At 46.7% G+C, this 19342-nt stretch overlaps 1 protein-coding gene across 1 annotated transcript in view; it reads right to left on the bottom strand.

The window, feature by feature from the left end:
• The window catches only part of LOC147124349 (kinesin-like protein KIF27), a 216472-nt gene that overhangs the window by 66402 nt on the left and 130728 nt on the right, over positions 1–19342 (bottom strand). Inside the window, exon 12 of the mRNA XM_085985335.1 lies at positions 9112–9222. Within this exon, the coding sequence (XP_085841461.1) occupies positions 9112–9222 (111 nt within the window). The remainder of the gene's footprint in view (positions 1–9111; positions 9223–19342) is intronic.

The raw sequence follows: 19342 nt of genomic DNA, 5'->3' as shown, positions 1-19342 counted from the left end.
GGGGTTGGGGGTAATATATTAGCATGGATAGAGGATTGGCTAACTAACAGAAAACAGAGAGTCGGGATAAGTGGGTCATGTTCAGGTTGGCAAACTGTAACAAGTGGGGTGCCACAGGGATCAGTGCTGGGGCCTCAACTATTTACAATCTAAGTTAATGACTTGGATGAAGGGACCGAATGTACTGTCGCCAAATTTGCTGATGGTACAAAGATAGGTAGGAATGCAAATTGTGAGGAAGACACAAAGGGCTGGATTTTGCCAGGCCTGAGGAGGTGGGTTTGGAGGTGTGAGTTGTTAAAAATCACAAAAAATGGCAGGCGGATCTGATCCTGCCTCCAGCCCACCTCTGAGCAATTTTCCCATAATTGGGGTTTCAGACCCCGTTTCCATCCCGCCTCCAAGAGGCGGGATAGGCCCTTAAGGCCCTTACCAACCGGTTAAGTGCCTCTATAATCCCATTTTGAGAGGCCTTTCTGAATTTAACACATTTCCCCCGTGCTGCACGTCTCCTCTGGAGCACTCCAGTTAATCCTGGTGGCCTCACAAGTGGATTTCTTACTAACAGCTGTAGCTCCACCATTAAAAAGGAGTTTTCAGCAATCATCATTTGCAGGTGGAAGAACTTTGTTGTCTCAGGTCTGGGAGAACTTTTAGCGGCCTACTCATTGTTGTGGGAGTTTGGAGCCTGAGACCCATCTCCAGTGTGACCTCCTGAGAAACCCCGCTCCCCATCTTGACTGAGCGCTTCCTCAACTGAGGCATATACCAGAAGAATGGGAACCATTTATTTCCTTTCCTCCTGGACATCAGATTCGGATGAAGACCAGCCGCGGCAGCAGCAGAATGCTGAACAACAGCAGCACCAACAGCAGGTGCAACAACAGGAGCGCTAAACTGCTGCTCACCCAGTGAAGTTGCACAGGCCAGAAGGCGCCAGCGCATGGAAGCACGTTGCCGCAGGAGATACCCCCAAAACAGGGTTTACAGACAAAGGATGAGCTTCCTCAACATAGCTGAGCAGCAGTGCCAAAGGAGGTTCAGACTTTCGCGAGAGGTAGTGGGTAACATCTGCGCAATGCTGCAGCAAGACCTGGAGCCCAGAGGAGCGGGTGGACACCCCTTACCAGTGGCCGTCAAAGTCACCACCGCTCTCAACTTTTTTGCTTCAGGCTCATTCCAGGGATCAACAGCAGACATCAGCAGGTCTCCCAGGTGCCCACACACACTTGCATCATGCAGGTTACCAATGCCCTCTTTGCCATTGCGCACAATTACATCAACTTCTCAGAGGATCAAACAAGTGTACCCGTGCGTGCGGTTGGGTTTGCGAATCTGGGAGACTTTCCAAGGGTGCAGGGCATTGTTGACTGCACACGTGGCCCTTAAGGCACCCCATCACAATCCAAGGTATTTTTGTCAACCGCAAGGGCTTCCACTCTCTCAACGTGCAGCTGGTGTGTGACCACAAGAAGGAAATTTTGCATGTTTGCGCCAAGTATCCTGGCAATTGCCATGACTCCTTCATCCTGTGCCAGTCTAGTGTGCCTCCGCTCTTCAGTCCGCCAGATCAATTTTCCGGATGGTTACTTGGAGACAAGGGCTATCCTCTGAAGACGTGGCTAATGATGCCGTTGAGGAGCCCATCCAACGAAGCTGAGGAGTGCTACAACTCAAACCACATTTCCACCAGATCCATAATCGAGCAAACCATCGGCTTGCTGAAGGTGCGATTCAGGTGCCTTGATAGATCAGGTGGAGCCCTGCAGTACTCAGCAGCCAGGGTCTCCAGAATCGTCGTGGTCTGCTGCACACTTCACAACATGGCACATCGTCATGGCTTGCAGCTGGCTGAGGTACAAGTGGATGATGATGATGATGATGACTATGACCTTGCAGAGGCACATCAACCAGCGGAAGCAGTTTGCGAGCATATTGCTGCCCGGGATGCAAGGGATGCACTCATCCTGGGCTGATTTGCTTAGCCTGCCCAATCAAACACTTTTGCCTCGCACCTTCTTACCAGAGCATCGACAATGTGGAAGTCCCATTTGCGAAATGACACAACAGTTTGCCATCAAATTTTTTTTATCATCACAATTCATGGATGGCTTTTCAAAATTAAACACAACAGAGCACCCAAGTGACTACCTTTGTGACTACTTGTGCATTATCTTCCTCTTATGTGTGCTCCTACGTGGTGCTTCCCCTGTGGCTTCAGCAGATGTGGAAGCATCTTGCTCACTTTCTTGCTGCTCCTGCCTTGACACCTTTGGCAGGCGTCCTCTGGGGTTGTGAGCCTGTGAGGGCTCGGCAACAGTCTGCGGCGCCTGCGGCTGTGCAGGGACTGAGACGCCGATCTCAGTTGGGTGAGGACTCTGGTGGGGCTCTGACCGCGGGCTCTGCAGTGGCATGGTCGTATGAGTGCTTGGAGAGGAGCCCCCACTTCCTTGTTCTCTGCCACCAACATCCCTCTCATGGGTCAGCGCCACTTCAGAGCTAGTAAGTGGCTTGACAGCACCTTGCTGCACTTCAGGGGGACCATGAGGACCTGTTTCTGCACTAGAAGTCCTACTCCAGAAGACTTCCATGAAGGTCTGGTTTTTCTGCTCAATAGCTGGCCATCGCTCCAAGAGACGTCAGTCTATTCTGAACAATTACCATGTTTTCAAGACCCTGGTGACTAAGCTCCTCCATGGCTGTAGCCATCCTGTCCTCTACGGTAGCCAGCCTTACCACGGAGGTAGCCATCCTTTCCACGGAGGTTGCCATCCTTTCCGTGTTCATGTGCCAATGCCTCCACAAAGGCTCTGCTCATGTTAGCGATGGGCTCCTCCATTCGCTCCACACTCGCAGCGACCCTGGAGACAAAACTTGCCAAAGACTCCTGCACCTGTTCCTGAAGTTCCAGCACCGCTCTCTTTCTGGATGGACCCGGAGGCACAGGGTTGACATGCGGCGAAGCCGAGCTGGGAGAGTCCCGCGCCCTCCAACGAGGACACTCCACTGCTGTCCCTGTCTCCACCATCTGCTGATGCTCACTTATGAGCTGTGATACACCAGGTGACAACACTACTCTATCTCGCGAAGGTCCCACCGAGGTGTGAGTGTCTGCGCTGGTGCTGGATGCGCTTAATTTTGCTGACGCTGCACCCTCAGAGGCTGCAGCTTCCTCTGAGGAGTCTTCTGGCTCAGGCTGTTCCTCCTGGACAGTGGGAAGGGGGACTGTCGATGGTCCTGTGGGGGAGTAAAGGAAAGAGTTAGACATGTGAGATAAACATTGCATGCACATTGAATTGTGCAGATGATCATAACTCAATCTGTTAGAGCATCAGAATCATTATCAGTCACTCATGCAATGTCAATGAGAGGGATGAAAAACTATTCTGTCACCAGCTTGCTCTGATGCGCCCGTCTGTCCATCTCCCACTTGCGCATCCTCCTCCCACTCCCACGATCTCAAGGGCAACCTCCTCTGCAGTGGTGAGCTGGGCTATTGAGGGTGGCCCTCCCCCTGTCCTCGCCCTCTTATTGTGGGCTCTCTTTTCCTGCAATGAGGGAGGCAAGTGGAGTTTGGGTGAAAATGAAGGAGTGAGTGTAGAGAATCCATAGGATAGATGCTTAGAAGGACACAGAGATGGAGTTAGATGCCAAAACCAAGGGCCCTCCCTCCGTGTTGTAAGTTGTTTTCATAGCATTACAGTGATAGGGAGTGCGAGGGCTGCATAGTCGATTGGTTAAGTGAATGTGAACATAGAGAGGGAATGGGTAAGGGTGCAGGGATGTAAAGGCGAAGTGGGATGTGGAGGAGGAGGTTGACAAAGCAGAGTGCTGGTGATGAGAGGCGATGGGGATCAGATTGAGGGTCATGGGGATGGAATACTCACTTTTCCTGTGCGGAGAAGGTCATGAAACCTCTTTCTGCACTGCAGCCAGGTTCTGCTGCACATTGAAAGGCAGTGACTAGTGGGGTACTGCAGGGATCGGTGCTAGGACCCCAGTTATTCACAATATATATTAATGATCTAGACGAGGGAACTAGATGTAATATCTCCAAGTTTGCAGACGACACAAAGCTGGGTGGGCGTGTGTGCTGTGAGGAGGATGCAGAGAAACTCCAGTACGATTTGGACAGGTTGGGTGATTGGGCAGATGCAGTATAATGTGGATAAATGCGAGGTTATCCACTTTGGTGGCAAAAACAGGAAGGCAGATTATTATCTGAATGGCAATAGATTGGGAAAAGGGGAAGTGCAATGAGACCTGAGTGTCCTTGTGCACCAGTCGCTGAAGGTAAGCATGCAGGTGTAGCAGGCGGTTAAGAAGGCAAATGGTATGCTGGCCTTCATAGCGAGAGAATTCGAGTACAGGAGCAAGGATGTCTTGCTGCAGTTGTACAGGGCCTTGGTGAGACCACACCTTGAGTATTGTGTGCAGTTTTGGTCACCTTATCAGAGGAAGGATGTTTTTGCCATGGAGGGAGTGCAGCGAAGATTCACCAGACTGATACCTGGGATGGCTGGAATGACGTATGAAGTGAGATTGGGTCGATTAGGCTTATATTCGCTGGAGCTTAGAAGAATGAGAGGGAATCTCATTGAAACTTATAAAATTCTAACAGGGCTAGACAGACTAGATGCAGGAAGGCTGTTCCCGATGGCGGGGGAGTCCAGAACCAGGGGTCACAGTCTAAGGATAAGGGGTAAGCCATTTAGGACTGAGATGAAGAGGAATTTCTTCACCCAGAGAGTGGTGAACCTGTGGAATTCTCTACCACAAAAGACAGTTGAGGCCAATTCATTAAATATATTCCAGAAGGAGTTGGATATATTTCTTAAGGCTAAGGGGATCAAGGGATATGCGGAGAAAGCAGGGACAGGGTACTGAATTTGGATGATCAGCCACAATCGCATTGAATGGCGGAGCAGGCTCGAGGGGCTGAATGGCCTACTCCTGCTCCTATCTTCTATGTTTCTATGAAATCGCATTCACCTCCTGTGCCACTAGCAGCCACACAGCTTTGGTCTGTTGTGGAGGCTTTTTCCTCCCCGAGGAAGGAAAGAGCACTTCCTTATTTGCTCTTGCTCCCTCCACCAGAGCATGGAGGGAGGCCTCATTGAATCTGGGTGCACACTTTGGTCTGGTGCTGGACATAGTTGCAGTAGGAATCCCTCAGAAGTATGTTGATAAAGTTGTAAGGCTGAAAAAGAACCAAGGCTGCTTGCAGGCCTTAAATCCAGCTGCATAGATGACGTCATCGGAGGTGAGTTTCAGTATCAAAAGACTCATTGGGCCAGGGGTTCCCACACGCTGGAAATCAAGTGCCCAATTAGAGCAAAATTGCACTTTTGTCCCGCCTCACATCGGAGGCGGGGTCCTGACACGCCGACCACCTGACACGCCCCCAGCCCGCCCCCAATGACAAAATCCAGCCCAAAGAGTCTGCAAAGGGATATAGATAGGTTAAGTGAGTGGGCAAAAATTTGGCAGATGGAGTATAATGTGGGAAAATGTGAGGTTATCCACTTTGGTAGGAAGAATAAAAAAGCAAATTATTATTTAAATGGAAAGAGACTACAAAATGCTACGGTACAGAGGGATCTGGGGGTCCTCATACATGAAACACAAAAAGTTATCATGCAGGTACAGCAAGTAATTAGGAAGGCAAATGGAATGTTGGCCTTTATTGCAAGAGGGATGGAGTATAAAAGTAGGGAAGTCTTGCTACAACTGTACAGGGCACTGGTGAGACCACACCTGGAGTACTGTGTGCAGTTTTGGTCTCCTTATTTAAGGAGGGATATACTTGCATTGGAGGCAGTTCAGAGAAGGTTCGCTAGGTTAATTCTTGAGGTGGAGGTTGTCTTATGAAGAAAGGTTGAGCAGGTTGGGCCTATACTCATTGGAGTTTAGAAGAATGAGGTGATCTTATTGAAACATATAAGATTCGGAGGGGGCTTGACAGGGTAGATGCAGGGAGGATGCTTTCCCTTGTGGGGGAATCTAGAACTAGGAGGCATAGTTTCAGAATGAGGGCTCGCCCATTTAAAATGGAGATGAGGAGGAATTTCTCCTCTCAGAGGGCTGTGAATCTTTGGAATGCTCTAGCCCAGAGAGCGGTGGAGGCGGAGTCATTGAATATATTCAAGGCAGAGATAGACAGATATTTGAGCTACAGGGGAGTCAAGGGTTATGGGGAGCGGGCAGGAAAGAGGACTTGAGGCCAAGATCAGATCAGCCATGGTCTTATTGAATGGCTGGCAGGCTCGAGGGGGCCAAATGGCCTACTCCTACTCCTATTTCTTATGTTCTTATGTCAGTTCTGCGCAGACAGACCCGATACCTAGGAGACTCGCGTGGAGGCAGGTTGACAGCGGGTCTCCTACCCGCTGTCAATCTTTGCTATTTTGACAGCGGACCCGCCTCCAAACCCACACTTTGAGCGCTGGCAAAATCCAGCCCTATGATAGAAAGGGAAAGCACCATGGGAGCAGGCATTAAGTTCAAGTACACTTGTATTTTTGTTAAATAAGTTATTTTGGCACAGTAGATACAGTGTTTCATTTGTGAGGCAAGAATAAGAGGTCTTGCTGGGAACTAAGTAAGGTGGGGATGTTGGCAAATGTTGGGGATTGTAACTTATTGCAGGGGCTGAAAAAGATGATGGGACGTATGGAATTGTTATGGGTTACATAGAATTATACAGAATGTACGTCACGGAAACAGGCCATTTGGCCCAACTGGCCTATGCTGGTGTTTATACTCCACACGAGCCTCCCCCCACTTAATTACCTTTTCCCACATTCCTCCATTATCTTCTTGCTCATGGATGCATAAAGCCTTCCCTTAAATGTGTCAAGCCTTCCCTTAAGTGTCTTCCCTTAAATGGTTCTTAGTCTCTTTATGAGAAATGTCCTGGATTGCAGTGTGCCAAATAGCTTTTTGCAGCTGCTTGTAGTGCTCCCTCCTCTGCTTTCTTTGGCTTCTCAGCCTCATCCTCCAGCTGCTCTTCTGAGGGATCTTCTTGCAGCTCTCCAGGTAGATACTTCTTTTAATGGTGATATTGTGGAGAATGCAGTAAACAACAATGATGCTGAAAAATTTACCAGGATTGTACTGCAGGACACCCCACATGGATCAAGATGCTGGAAGCTCAACTATAATACCAATAGTGTGCTCAATGCTGGATCTGGTAGACACATGCACCATATAAGCCACTGCAGATGGCTGCACACAAACTGCATATTTATAGAGTATGGAGTAGAACTGATTGTGGTTCATGTCAGGGCACTTATCAGCAGAAGTATGAACTGCTACTTGGGTACCAACTATTACCCCATGTCCTCTGGGAATCCGGTCATTTGAGTGAATCTGTGTCTTGGGCCTGTTGCACCCTGGTGTCCATGGGGAACATGCCATTGCAAATAAGACACTAGTCACCAGTTTAACTCAACAATGCACTGTTGACTGACTGATGTTGCTTATGCTCCCAGTGGCCCCTGGAAAGACTCTGAGGCAAAAAAAGTTCAAGAGAGATGGACACCTTAACTGCAATGACAGCACCACGCCTGCCCAAAGTATCTACAGGTCCTACTGCAGCCAGTAGCATAATTCTAAATCTACCTCGCTGGTAAATCTAAGCCTTCAAATTCAATGCTCCTCTGAGAGGTCCAGAAAAGTCACAAGGCCAATAGATTCATGCCGCAGGGCAATATTGGGCAGGTGCCCTCCTCCTTCAATGATCGCAGATTTCCTTGGTATCAAAAAGTGTTTCTTTTTCATCCTCCTGTTCTTCATCCAAGTGACACATGTACAAGGGTGTGCCAAATGAGATCCCCATTCTGCTAAGAGGCTGGTACATTCCAAAAATTAAGTTCTATCCAAGGTACACCTGATGGCAACAGATAATTTTGCATTTTTTAAAAATCAGCACAATGGCCAAAGATCAATTAATTCATCTCTTGCCAACTTTCTGCCTGTATCTTTAAACTTGGAAGCATTTTAAATTCATTGCCGAGTTTAAATGAGATTACCTTACACATGACCTGCAACCAGTGGGAATGGAGAAAACAAGTCGCAGGGTACAATGGCATTACTTTTAAATATTAATGCAACAGACCTGCTGACCCACAACTGGAAGTGTGCATGAAGTGCAAAGCGATTGGAAACCTACCATAAAGGGACTGGCATAATGGGTCTCCACCCCTTTTTTTTCCCGATATTGTATTTGGAAGCTAGGCAACCTGGAATGCACACCAGAGGAAAACTGTCTGCATTTTTATAGCACAAATATACAGGACCTGGATAATAACACACGTTAACTCATGCAGGTATAAATGCATTTCCATGGGCTCCACTAGACTAAGATTCTAGGACCAGTCTGAAGCTCTCAACAGTTCCACATTACTGTATATCCATATACTGACATCACCTGCTCACTCCAGGGATAGGAATAATCAATAATATTTCTTGGTGTCTGAAACAGGATAAATTACAGAGTAAATGAAAGCCATGAAATTAAGCCAGGCAATAGTTTGTGTGTATCAGATCCTACTGAAGGTTGAAAAGGTCTTAAAGGAAGTGCTACAGATTTGGATTTGGGCCCAGGTCTGTTATCTGTCCATCTTAAACTAGGCCTACACAATCAATTGCCAGTGAATTATCTTTTACTATGTGTACCATACCTACCTCATATTCCTCAATATGCCAATATTATTTGTTTAAACATATTTGAAAAACAAGTGCTGCTCTATGTTTAATAATAGATATAAACTTCAAATGGAAAACCAGTTCAAGCAAGGGTTGTTGCACTCAATTTCACAATCTTTAAGAATGCAAACCTGCTGGAAGTATGTATGTGTGTGTGGGACTCAGACTTACATGAATAATGGCTCTTTGGCCAAACTACTGGACGGTGTCTGGTGCCCATGGAACTGTACCCCAGCAAGTCGCCATTGGGGTGTTAATTGGGCGGTAGTACAAATCAGGCGATAGTGAATGGCAGCCCAGTTGTACACCACCTGATTTTCTGTTCCATTGGGAAGGTAAAAATATTGTTGAGAAAAAAAATAACACAGCAGACAGACAGTTCTACAGCATTGTAAGGCACACCTGCTGTTCCTGTGAGATGACAGGGGGGCACTTCATTTTCTTGAGATGGGTAATTTCTTCAGCTTTCCTTTTCAGGATTTTCTGCTGTTGCTCTCGCTTTAGTTCCAGCTCCTAGAAAAATGAAATATGCATTTCTTGAACTTTATTCCAGAAGATATATATATCAACAGATATAGTTAGACTTTTTATAGTTATCTTTTTGTTTAAGGGCAGAGGATTTAAATACTAATATTGAATCATTTGTGAATACAGATATTGTTGGCTGAAGTTTCAAAGCAGTTCCTAGCCAATTCAACATTAAAAAAATCAGAGACATCAGTTGCAGGTTTTGTATAATTTGTTATTAAGGCATGGACTTTATACTTTAAAAAAATATATTTTCAAACTTTTGTTTATAAATGTCAATACCATATTTGTATATTCTACATATATTATTCATTCGAAAAGGGAATAATGCCAGAGGATTGGCAGACATCTAATGTGATTCATTTTTATAAAAAAGGAGACAGAACAAATCCAGGGAACTATAGAACAATTAGCTTAACGTCGGTGGTAGGAAAGATAATGGAATCCTTACTCAAAGATGGAATAGAAAAACATCTAGAAACTGAAAATATAATAAAGAGTAGTCAGCATGGATTCCAAAAGGGTAGGTCATGCTTGACCAACCTTATTGAAGTAAGTAACAGAAAGGGTAATGCAGTAGATGTAATATATTTGGATTTCCAAGAAGCCTTCAATAAGGTACCGCATAGTAAGCTCATGACTAGGTCAGAACATAAGAACATATGAAATAGGAGCAGGAATAGGCCATTTGGCCCTTCAAGCCTGCTCCTCCAGTCAATAAGATCATAGCTGATCTTCTACCTCATCACCACTTTCCTGCACTATTCCCATATCCCTTGATTCCCTTAATATTCAAAAATCTATCAATCTCTGTCTTGAATATACTCAATGACTGAGCCTCCACAGCCCTCTGGGGTAGAGAATTCCAAAGATTCACCACCCTCTGAGTGAAGAAATTTCTCCTCAACTCAGTCCTAAATGGCCGACCCCTTATTCTGAGACTGTGACCCCTGGTTCTAGACTCCCCAGCCAGGGGAAACATCCTACCTGCATCTACCCTGTCAAGCCCTGTAAAAAATTTGTATGTTTCAATGAAATCACCTCTCATTCTTCTAAACTCTAGGGAATATAGGCCCAGTCTACTCAATCTCTCCTCATAGGACAATCCCCCCATCCCAGGAACCAGTCTGGTGAACCTTCGTTGCACTCCCTCTATGGCAAGTATATCCCTCCTTAGGTAAGGAGACCAAAACTGTACACAATACTCCAGGTGTGATCTCACCAGGGCCCTATATAATTGCAGTAAGACATCTTTACTCTTATACTCAAATCCTCTTGTAATAAAGGCCAACATACCATTTGCTTTCCTAATTGCTTGCTGTACCTGCATGTTAACTTTCAGTGATTCGTGTACAAGGACACCCAGGTCCCTCTGAACACCAACATTTCCCAATCTCTCACCATTTAAAAAGTACTCTGCTTTTCTATTTTTCCTACCAAAGTGGGTAACTTCGCAGTTCTCCACATTATATTCCATTTGCCATATTCTGGCCCACTCACTTAGCTTGTCTATATCCCCTTGAAGCCTTCTTGCATCCATCTCACAACTTACATTCCCACCCAGCTTTGTATCATCAGCAAATCTGGATATATTACATTTGGGCTCCTCATCCAAATCATTGATGTAGATTGTGAATAGCTGAGGCCCAAGCACTGATCCTTGTGCTACCCGACTAGTTACAGCCTGCCAACCCGAAAATGACCCGTTTATTCCTACTCTCTGTTTTCTGTCCGTTAACCAATACTCAATCTATGCTGGTATATTACTGCCAATCCCATGAGCCCTAATTTTGTTTAATTACCTCTTGTATGGCACCTTATCGAATCCCTTCTGAAAACCCAAATACACCACACCCACTGGTTCCCCCTTATCTATTCTGCTAGTTACAACCTCAAAAAATTCTAACAGATTTGTCAAACACGATTTCCCTTTCATAAATCTATGTTGACTCTACCCAATCCCATTATTATATTCTATGTAACCATGTCCTTAATAGATTCTAGCATTTACCCTACTACTGAGGTCAGGCTAACTGGCCTGTAATTCCCCGTTTTCTCTCTTCCCTCCTTTCTTAAATAGTGGGGTTAGATTTGCTACCTTCCAATCCGCGGGAGCTGTTCTAGAATCTATGGAATTTTGGAAAATGACAACCAATGCATCCACTATCTCTATAGCCAACTCTTTCAAAACCCTAGGAGGTAGGCCATCAGATCCAGGGGATTTATGACTTTCAGTCCCATTAATTTTTCCAGTACTACTTTTTTACCGAAACTAATTTATTTCAGTTCCTCATTCTCGCTAGACCCTTGGAACTTCACTATTTCCGGGAGGATTTTTGCGTCATCTTCCGTGAAGACAGACAAAAAGTATTTGTTTATTTTCTCTGCCATTTCCTTATTCCCCATTATAATTTCTCCTGTCTCAAAAAATTCTAACAGATTTTTCAAACACGATTTCCCTTTCATAAATCTGTGTTGACACTACCCAATCCTATTATTATATTCTAAGTGCCCTGTTACCATGTCCTTAATAATAGATTCTAGCATTTTCCCTACTACTGATGTCAGGCTAACTGGTCTGTAATTCCCCATCTCCAATCACACCCGCACGGACCCCAGAAAATTCCAGCCACTGTTTTAGAAGCTTTAGTCTACCCCTATCTGAGGGACCCACATTTACTTTTGCTAATCTTTTCCTTTTTACATACCTATAGAAGCTTTTACAGTCTAGTTTTATGTCTCATGCTAGTTTACTCTTATATTCTATTTTCCCTTTCTTTTTTTTCCAACTTCTTGGTCCTCCTTTGCTGAATTCTAAAATCCTCCCAATCCTCAGGCTTACTACTCTTTTTGGCAACATTATAAGCCTCTTCCATTGATCTAATACTATCTTTAACTTTTCTTGTTAGACACGATTGGTCCACTTTTCCTGTGGGGTTTTTGTGCCTTAAAAGGAATGTATATTTGTTGTAAATTATGTATTAATTCTTTAAATGCTAGCCATTCCCCTCGTGGGGGAATCTAGAACGAGGGGGCATAGTCTCAGAATAAGGGGTCACCCATTTAAGACAGAGATGAGGAGGAATTTCTTCTCTCAGAGGGTCGTGAATCTTTGGAACTCTTTACCCAGAGAGCTGTGGAAACTGAGTCATTGAATATATTCAAAGCTGAGATAGACAGATTTTTGAGCAACAGGGGAGTCGAGGGTTATGGGGAACCGGCAGGAAAGTGGAGTTGAGGCCAAAATCAGATCAGCCATGATCTCATTAAACGGTGGAATGTCCTGCTCCTGTTCCTATTTCTTATGTTCTTATTGCTCGTCCACTGTCATACCTTTTAATGTAGTTTCCTAATCTACCTTAGCCAACTCGCCCCTCATACTTACGTAGTTTGCTTTGTTTAGATTTAAGGCCCTAGTTTCAGATTTAACTAAGTCGCTTTCAAACTCAATATAAAATTCTATCATACTTTGATCACTCTTCCCTAAAGGCCTCTTTACTACAGGGTTATTAATTAACCCTTTCTCGTTGCACAATACTAGAACTAAAATAGCCTGTTCCCGAGTTGGTTCCTCAACATACTGATCTAGAAAACTATCTTGCATACAAGGGTAGCAGGCGCATGGGAACACCACCACCTCCAAGTTCCCCTCCAAGTCACACACCATCCTGACTTAGAAGTATATCGCCGATCCTTCATTGTCGCCGGGTCAAAATCCTGGAACTCCCTACCGAACAGCACTGTGGGAGTACCTTCACCACACGGACTACAGCGCTTCAAGAAGGCAGCTCACCACCACCTTTTCAAGGGCAATTAGGGATGGGCAATAAATGCTGGCCTTGCCAGTGACGCCCGCATCCCATAAACGAATAAAAAAATAAAAATTCCATGAATTCATCCTCCACACTAGTACTTTAATTTTGATTTGCCAAGTCTATAGTAGATTAAAGTCCTCCATGATTACTGTATTACCCTTGACCCATACACCTCTAATTTCCTGATTTATACTCTGCCCTACATTACAACTACTGTTTGGGGGCCTACAAACAACTCCCACCAAATTTTTCTGCCCCTTGCGGTTTCTTAGCTCCACCCAAACTGATTCTACTTCTCGATTTTCGGAGCTAAGGTCCTTCCTCCTTTTCCATTTTGCCTATCTCTTCTAAAAGTTATGTATCCTGGAATATTTATTTCCCAACCTTGGCCACTTTGCAACCACGTCTCCGTTATGGCGATTAGATCAAACCTGTTAATTTTTATCTGCGCTATTCATTCATCTATTTTGTTGCGCATGCTTGGCGCATTCAGATATAGTGCCTTTAGCTTTGACTTATTTGTCTTTTTCCCTGATGTCACCTTAGTCACTGATGCCTTATTAGCATTGTTACTCTCTCTGTCCCTTCCTGACCCACTCTGCTTATTTTTACCCAAAACTCTACTCTGCTCTAGAGCCTTGACATTTCTCTCGCTGCTTTTAAATTTACTCTTTCCTGAATCCTCCCGCCCCCCTTCATTAGTTTAAAGCCCTGTCTACTGCCCTAGTTATTCGGTTCGCCAGGACACTGGTCCCAGCCTGGTTTAAGTGGAGCCCGTCCCAAGGGAACAGCTCCCTCTTTCCCCAGTACTGGTGTCAGTGCCCCATGAACCAAAACCCTTCCTCCCACACCACTCTTTGAGCCACGCATTTAAACCTCTAATCTGTTTGTCCCTATGCCAATTTGTGTATGCCTCAGGTAACAATCCAGAGATTATTATCCTTGAGGTTTTGCTTTTTAATTTGGATCCTAGCTCCTCAAACTCCCTCAGTAGAACCTCATTCCTAGTTCTACCTTTGTCGTTGGTTTCTACGTGGACCACGACAACTAGATCCTCCCCCTCCCACTCCAAGTTCTTCTCCAGCCGCGAGGAGATGTTTTTAACCCTGGCAGCGCAACCTTTGGAACTCTCAGTCGCGGCTGCAGAGAACTATACTGTCCCCTACCACAACTGCATTCCCTTTCACTCCCCCACTTGAATGGCCTCCTGCACCATAGTGCCATGGTCAGCTTGCTCATCCATCCTGCAGACCTATCCCTCATCCTCACAGGCAGCAAGAACCTCATACCTGTTAGACAAGGGCAAAGGCTGAGGCTCCTCCAGTACTGCACCTGGGGTCCCCTTACCTGCCTGAGTTGCAGTCTCACCCCCCCTGTCCCTGACCACAAACCAGACCTGTACCACTACCTAACCTAAGGGGTGTGACTGCCTCCTGGATCCAAGTGTCTAGGTAACTCTCCCCATTCCTGATGCCCCTCAATGTCTGCACCTCAGACTCCAGCTCAAAAGCTCAGAGCTGAAGTTCCTCAAGATGCAGGCACTTACTGCAAACGTGGTTGTCCGGGATCACATGCTGCAGTTGCGGCACACCGCCTGCACTGCCATCCCTATATGACCTTGATTTATTGAATTAAATTTAATTAAATTTGTAATTAGGTAACTTAGTTTACAGTGTAGTTTCCTGACTACTTACTTGATCTAGCTTACTTGATCTAGATCAATTAAGTATCTACCTGTAACACAAAGCACTACAAGTAGTGTACCGGCACCCAGCTACCGACCATAGAACATATATATCAGAAACGCTGCCTACGGAGGGCACGGACCATCATCAAAGACCCTACCCACCCCAGCCACAGTCTGTTCGCCCTCCTACCATCTGGAAGACGCTACAGATGCATTCGCACCCGTACGACCAGATTTAGGAACAGCTTCTTTCCCAGGGCTGTCATCCTACTGAACTCCACAAATAAACACTAAAGCCTGCACATCTGCTGATGCACTTTATTCACTTTATTATGGTCATATTTATGCTAATATATATGTACAAATGTATGTTGAAATGTTTAAGTGTCCTAATCCAAATTGTACACTCTCGGGAGCCGCAAGCCTACATTTCGTTGTACTGCACTTGTGCACTAACAATGACAATAAAAGTTGATTTGATTTGAAAAAGCAACAACTCCTTCCCTCTCTTCTCCAAATTCCCACTCTTTCCAAATTCCCAAACAAAGCACTCTGTTCAAGTCCACTCCGTTTAATCCCGCTCTGTGCAGACCCTGCATGAGATTAAATGTAAGGGATTTAGAACAGAGGGCAGGAGTAACTTTACATAAAGAGTTGTAAGGCGAGATGCAGCCATTAATCAGGCACCCCGATGCAGCTTATGACAGGGTCCTATGAAACTGGAGAGGCTGGGCCCAGGTCGGCGACAGCCCGCACTATTTTTGTGGCGCTTTAGGTGCTTGGGGAAAGAAGAGGAGAAGAAAAAATTAGATGCGAGGCAGGTCATGCTGCAGAGGAGATACTCTATGCCCACTTGTCAACACCTGCACATCCACATCTAGAATTTGGTGAACACATCTCATTTTGTTAGTGTGTGTAGAGGCTCTGAATCTGAAGGTAGACTGTGACAGCAGGCCCAGATAGCCTAACTATTAGGCTGGATGGCTATCCAATAATCACTCCAATCAAACAATGCCACGCTTTACATGGTACTGTATTAAAGAAGGCATGCTAGGGTGACCATCAGCCAGCAAAGCCTGATTGGCTGCACCAGCCAAGATGCCCCAACATTGGCAGGCACTGCTGCACCTACCTGTCAACAACTGTGCGGAACCATCTTCACAGGATTTGGGTCAGCAGAAATCAACTTGAAGAGCTGCTATAAGGACATCTGCAGCTGACAATGTCTTCTTCTTCGTCTTAGGCAGTCCCTCGGAACCGAGGATGACTTGCTTCCACACTAAAAATGAGTTCTCAGGTGACTGATGAGTCCAATGCGGGACCAACAGTCTCTGTCACAGGTGGGGCAGACGGTGGTTGAAGGGGCTGGTGGGTGGGGTGTTTGGGTTGATGTGCGCTCCTTCCGCTGTTTGCGCTTGGCTTCCGCTTGCTCCCGGCGAAGAGACTCGAGGTGTTCGACACCTTCCCGGGTGCTTCTCCTCCACTTTGTGTGGTCTTGGGCCAGGGATTCCTAGGTGTCGGTGGGGATGTTGCACTTTTTCCAAGGAGGCTTTGAGGGTGTCCTTGAAGCGTTTCCTCTGCCCACCTGGGGCGCTCTTGCCGTGTCGGAGCTCAGAGTAGAGCGCTTGTTTTGGGAGTCTCGTATCGGGCATGCGGACAATGTGACCCATCCATCTTGCTGATCGAGCGTGGTCAAAGCTTCGATGCTGGGGATGTTGGCCTGAGCGAGAACACTGACGTTGGTGCGCCTATCCTGCCAATTGATCTTGCGGAGGCAGCGTTGGTGGTACCTCTCTAGTGCTTTGAGGTGCCTGCTGTACATGGTCCATGTCTCTGAAGCATACAAGGGGCGGGTATCACTACAGCTCTGTAGACCATGAGCTTGGTGCTGGGTTTGAGGTCCTGGTCTTCAAACACGCTCTTCCTCAGGCGACCGAAGGCTGCACAGGCACACTGAAGGCGGTGTTGGACGCAAGCGTCGTCTGCATACTGTAATTCGATGACAGAGGATGGGATGATCTTGGATCTGGACTGGAGGCGATGGAGGTTGAACAGTTTCCCGTTTGTTCTGTAGATTAGTTCCACTCCAGCGGGGAGCTTACTGAGGGTGAGATGGAGCATTGCAGCCAGGAAGATCGAGCGTTGGTGCGATGACACAGCCTTGCTTGACCCCGGTCCGTGCGTGAATTGGGTCTGTGATGGATCCGTTGGTCAGGATCACGGCTTGCATGGCGTCGTGAAGCAGGTCTCCTCCGCCAGCTGACAATGCACCATAAAGCTGGAATAGTAAGCTGCAACCTCACATCTGCCACAACTCCTTTTAGGCATAAAGCAATGTGGATTTATGGGGATGCTACCATGGAGTGGCACAGAGGGTGGGCTACTTTCCAACCACCTCTACTTCAGCAGCTATCAAACAGGGTTTGAGGTGCTGGGCTGTTCCTTCAACTGCTTGAAAACTAATGCTGGGTTTCCATTCCCTTCATTTGTGTCTATCCCTTACTAATAGCACATTATTCTTCTGAGTGGATTAGCATCAGTTCAAAACTATTCAAAATAGATTTACACCAGTGGACAAAAATTGGCCCATTATATCCAACGTATATTCCTGTAAATGCTTGTTAAGAAAATGTCAGAGTCATAGGGCTCGATTTTCATCGGGCCATTGAGGCGGGATTGGAGGCGTGTGGGGTTTAAAATTGCAAAAACTGGCATGTGGGCCCAACCCCGCCTCCAAGCAATTTTCATTAAATCGTGTCTACTGGTCCCGTCTCCATCCATTAAGGCCCTTAACAAGCACTAAATTGCCTCTATAATGCCATTTTGATAGGCCTTTGTGATTTTAACCCTTTTCCGAAGTGAAGCACGCATGCTCTGAAACACGACGGTGAAACCTGGCGGGAGCACAATTGGATTGCTGACTATTAGCTGCAGCTCCACCATTAAATAGGATATTTGATCAGCCATCATTTGCAGGTGGCAGGACTTTGATGTCTCAGGTCTGGGGGAACTTTTAGAAGGCATAACCACAGCTGTGGAAGTTTGGAGCCTGACACCCATCTCCAGTGTGACCTCCTAGGACACCCCTCACGCCACCTTCACTGAGCGCTTCCTCAACTGAGGCATATACCAAGTAATCCTAAGCCCTGAATGTGGAAGTCCCATTCGTGAAATGACACACGCCACAACTACAGCAGTAGCCATCAGATTTTTTATTTACAGTAATCATCTGATGGCTTTTTAACATAAAACATCAAATTTCACCCAAGTGACTACCCTTGTGACTATTTGCGCAGTATCTTTCTCTTACGTGTGCTCCTACGTAGTGCTTCCCCTGTGGTTTCAGCAGATGTGGAGGCCCCTTGCTCACTTTCTTGCTGCTCCTGTCTCGACACCTTTGGCGGGCGTCCTCTGGGGTTGCGAACCTGTGAGGGCTCGTCAACAGTCTGCTGCTCCTGCGGCTGTGCAGGGGTTGAGACGCCGATCTCAGATGGGTGTGGACTCTGGTGGGGCTCTGACCGAGGGCTCTGCAGTGGCATGGAAGTGTGAGCGCTTGGAGAGGAGCTCCCACTTCCTTGATGTCTGCCACCAACTTCCCTCTCATGGGTCAGGTCCCCCTCAGCGCTTGCAAGTGCCTTGAAAGCACCTTGCTGCACATCAAGGGGGCCATGGGGACCCGTATCTGCACTGGCAGTCCTACTCAGAAGGACTTCCATGAAGGTCTGGTTTCTCTGTTTAATAGATGACCATCGCTCCTCCAGAGATGTCATTCTATTCAGAACACTCACCATGTTTTCTACACTCTGGCGACTTATCACCTCCATGGAGGTTGCCATCCTTTCCATGGTGATGCGTTCATGCGCCAATGACTCCACAAAGGCTCTGCTCATGTTCGCAATGGACTCCTCCATTCGCTCCACACTCGCAGCGACCCTGGAGACAAAACCTGCCAGAGACTCCTGCATCTGTTCCTGGAGTTCCAGCACCGCTGATCTTATGGATGGACCCAGAGGCAGAGGGTTGACATGCAGCTGAGTCGAGCTGGCAGAGTCCTGCGCCCTCCGACTAGGACTCTCCACTGCTGTTCCTGTCCCCACAATCTGCTGATGCTCACTTGTGAGCTGTGATACACCAGGTGACAACACTACTCTATCTCGCGATGGTCCCACCGAGGTGTGAGTGTCTGCGCTTGTGCTGGGTGCGGTGAATTCTGCTGACGCTGTGCCCTCAGAGGTTGCAGCTTCCTCTGAGGAGTCTGGATGCTCAGGCTCTTCCTCCTGGCTAGTGGGGACGGGTGCTTGCGATGGTCCTGTGGGGGAGTAAAGGAAAGAGTCAGAGATGTGATGCCAAGGTTACATGCATATTGCAGATGATCATAAGTCCATCTGTTAGAGCTTCAGAATCATTATCAGCGACTCATGCAATGTCATTGAGAGAGATGGAAAACTATTCTGTCACCAGCTTGCTGTGATGCACCCGACTGTCCGTCCCCCACTTGCGCATCGTCCTCCACTCCCACGATCTCCAGGACCGCATCCTCCCAGGGGGTGAGGTGGGCTACTGAGGGTGGCCCTCCTCCTGTCCTCGCTCTTTCTCGCTTATT

Source organism: Somniosus microcephalus, chromosome 1 (assembly GCF_052327205.1).
Source record: "Somniosus microcephalus isolate GS21.2 chromosome 1, FLI_Smic_1.0, whole genome shotgun sequence".
NCBI lineage: Eukaryota > Metazoa > Chordata > Chondrichthyes > Squaliformes > Somniosidae > Somniosus > Somniosus microcephalus.
Note: the sequence above shows the minus strand (reverse complement) of the source record. Positions and strands in the feature narration are given on the sequence as shown.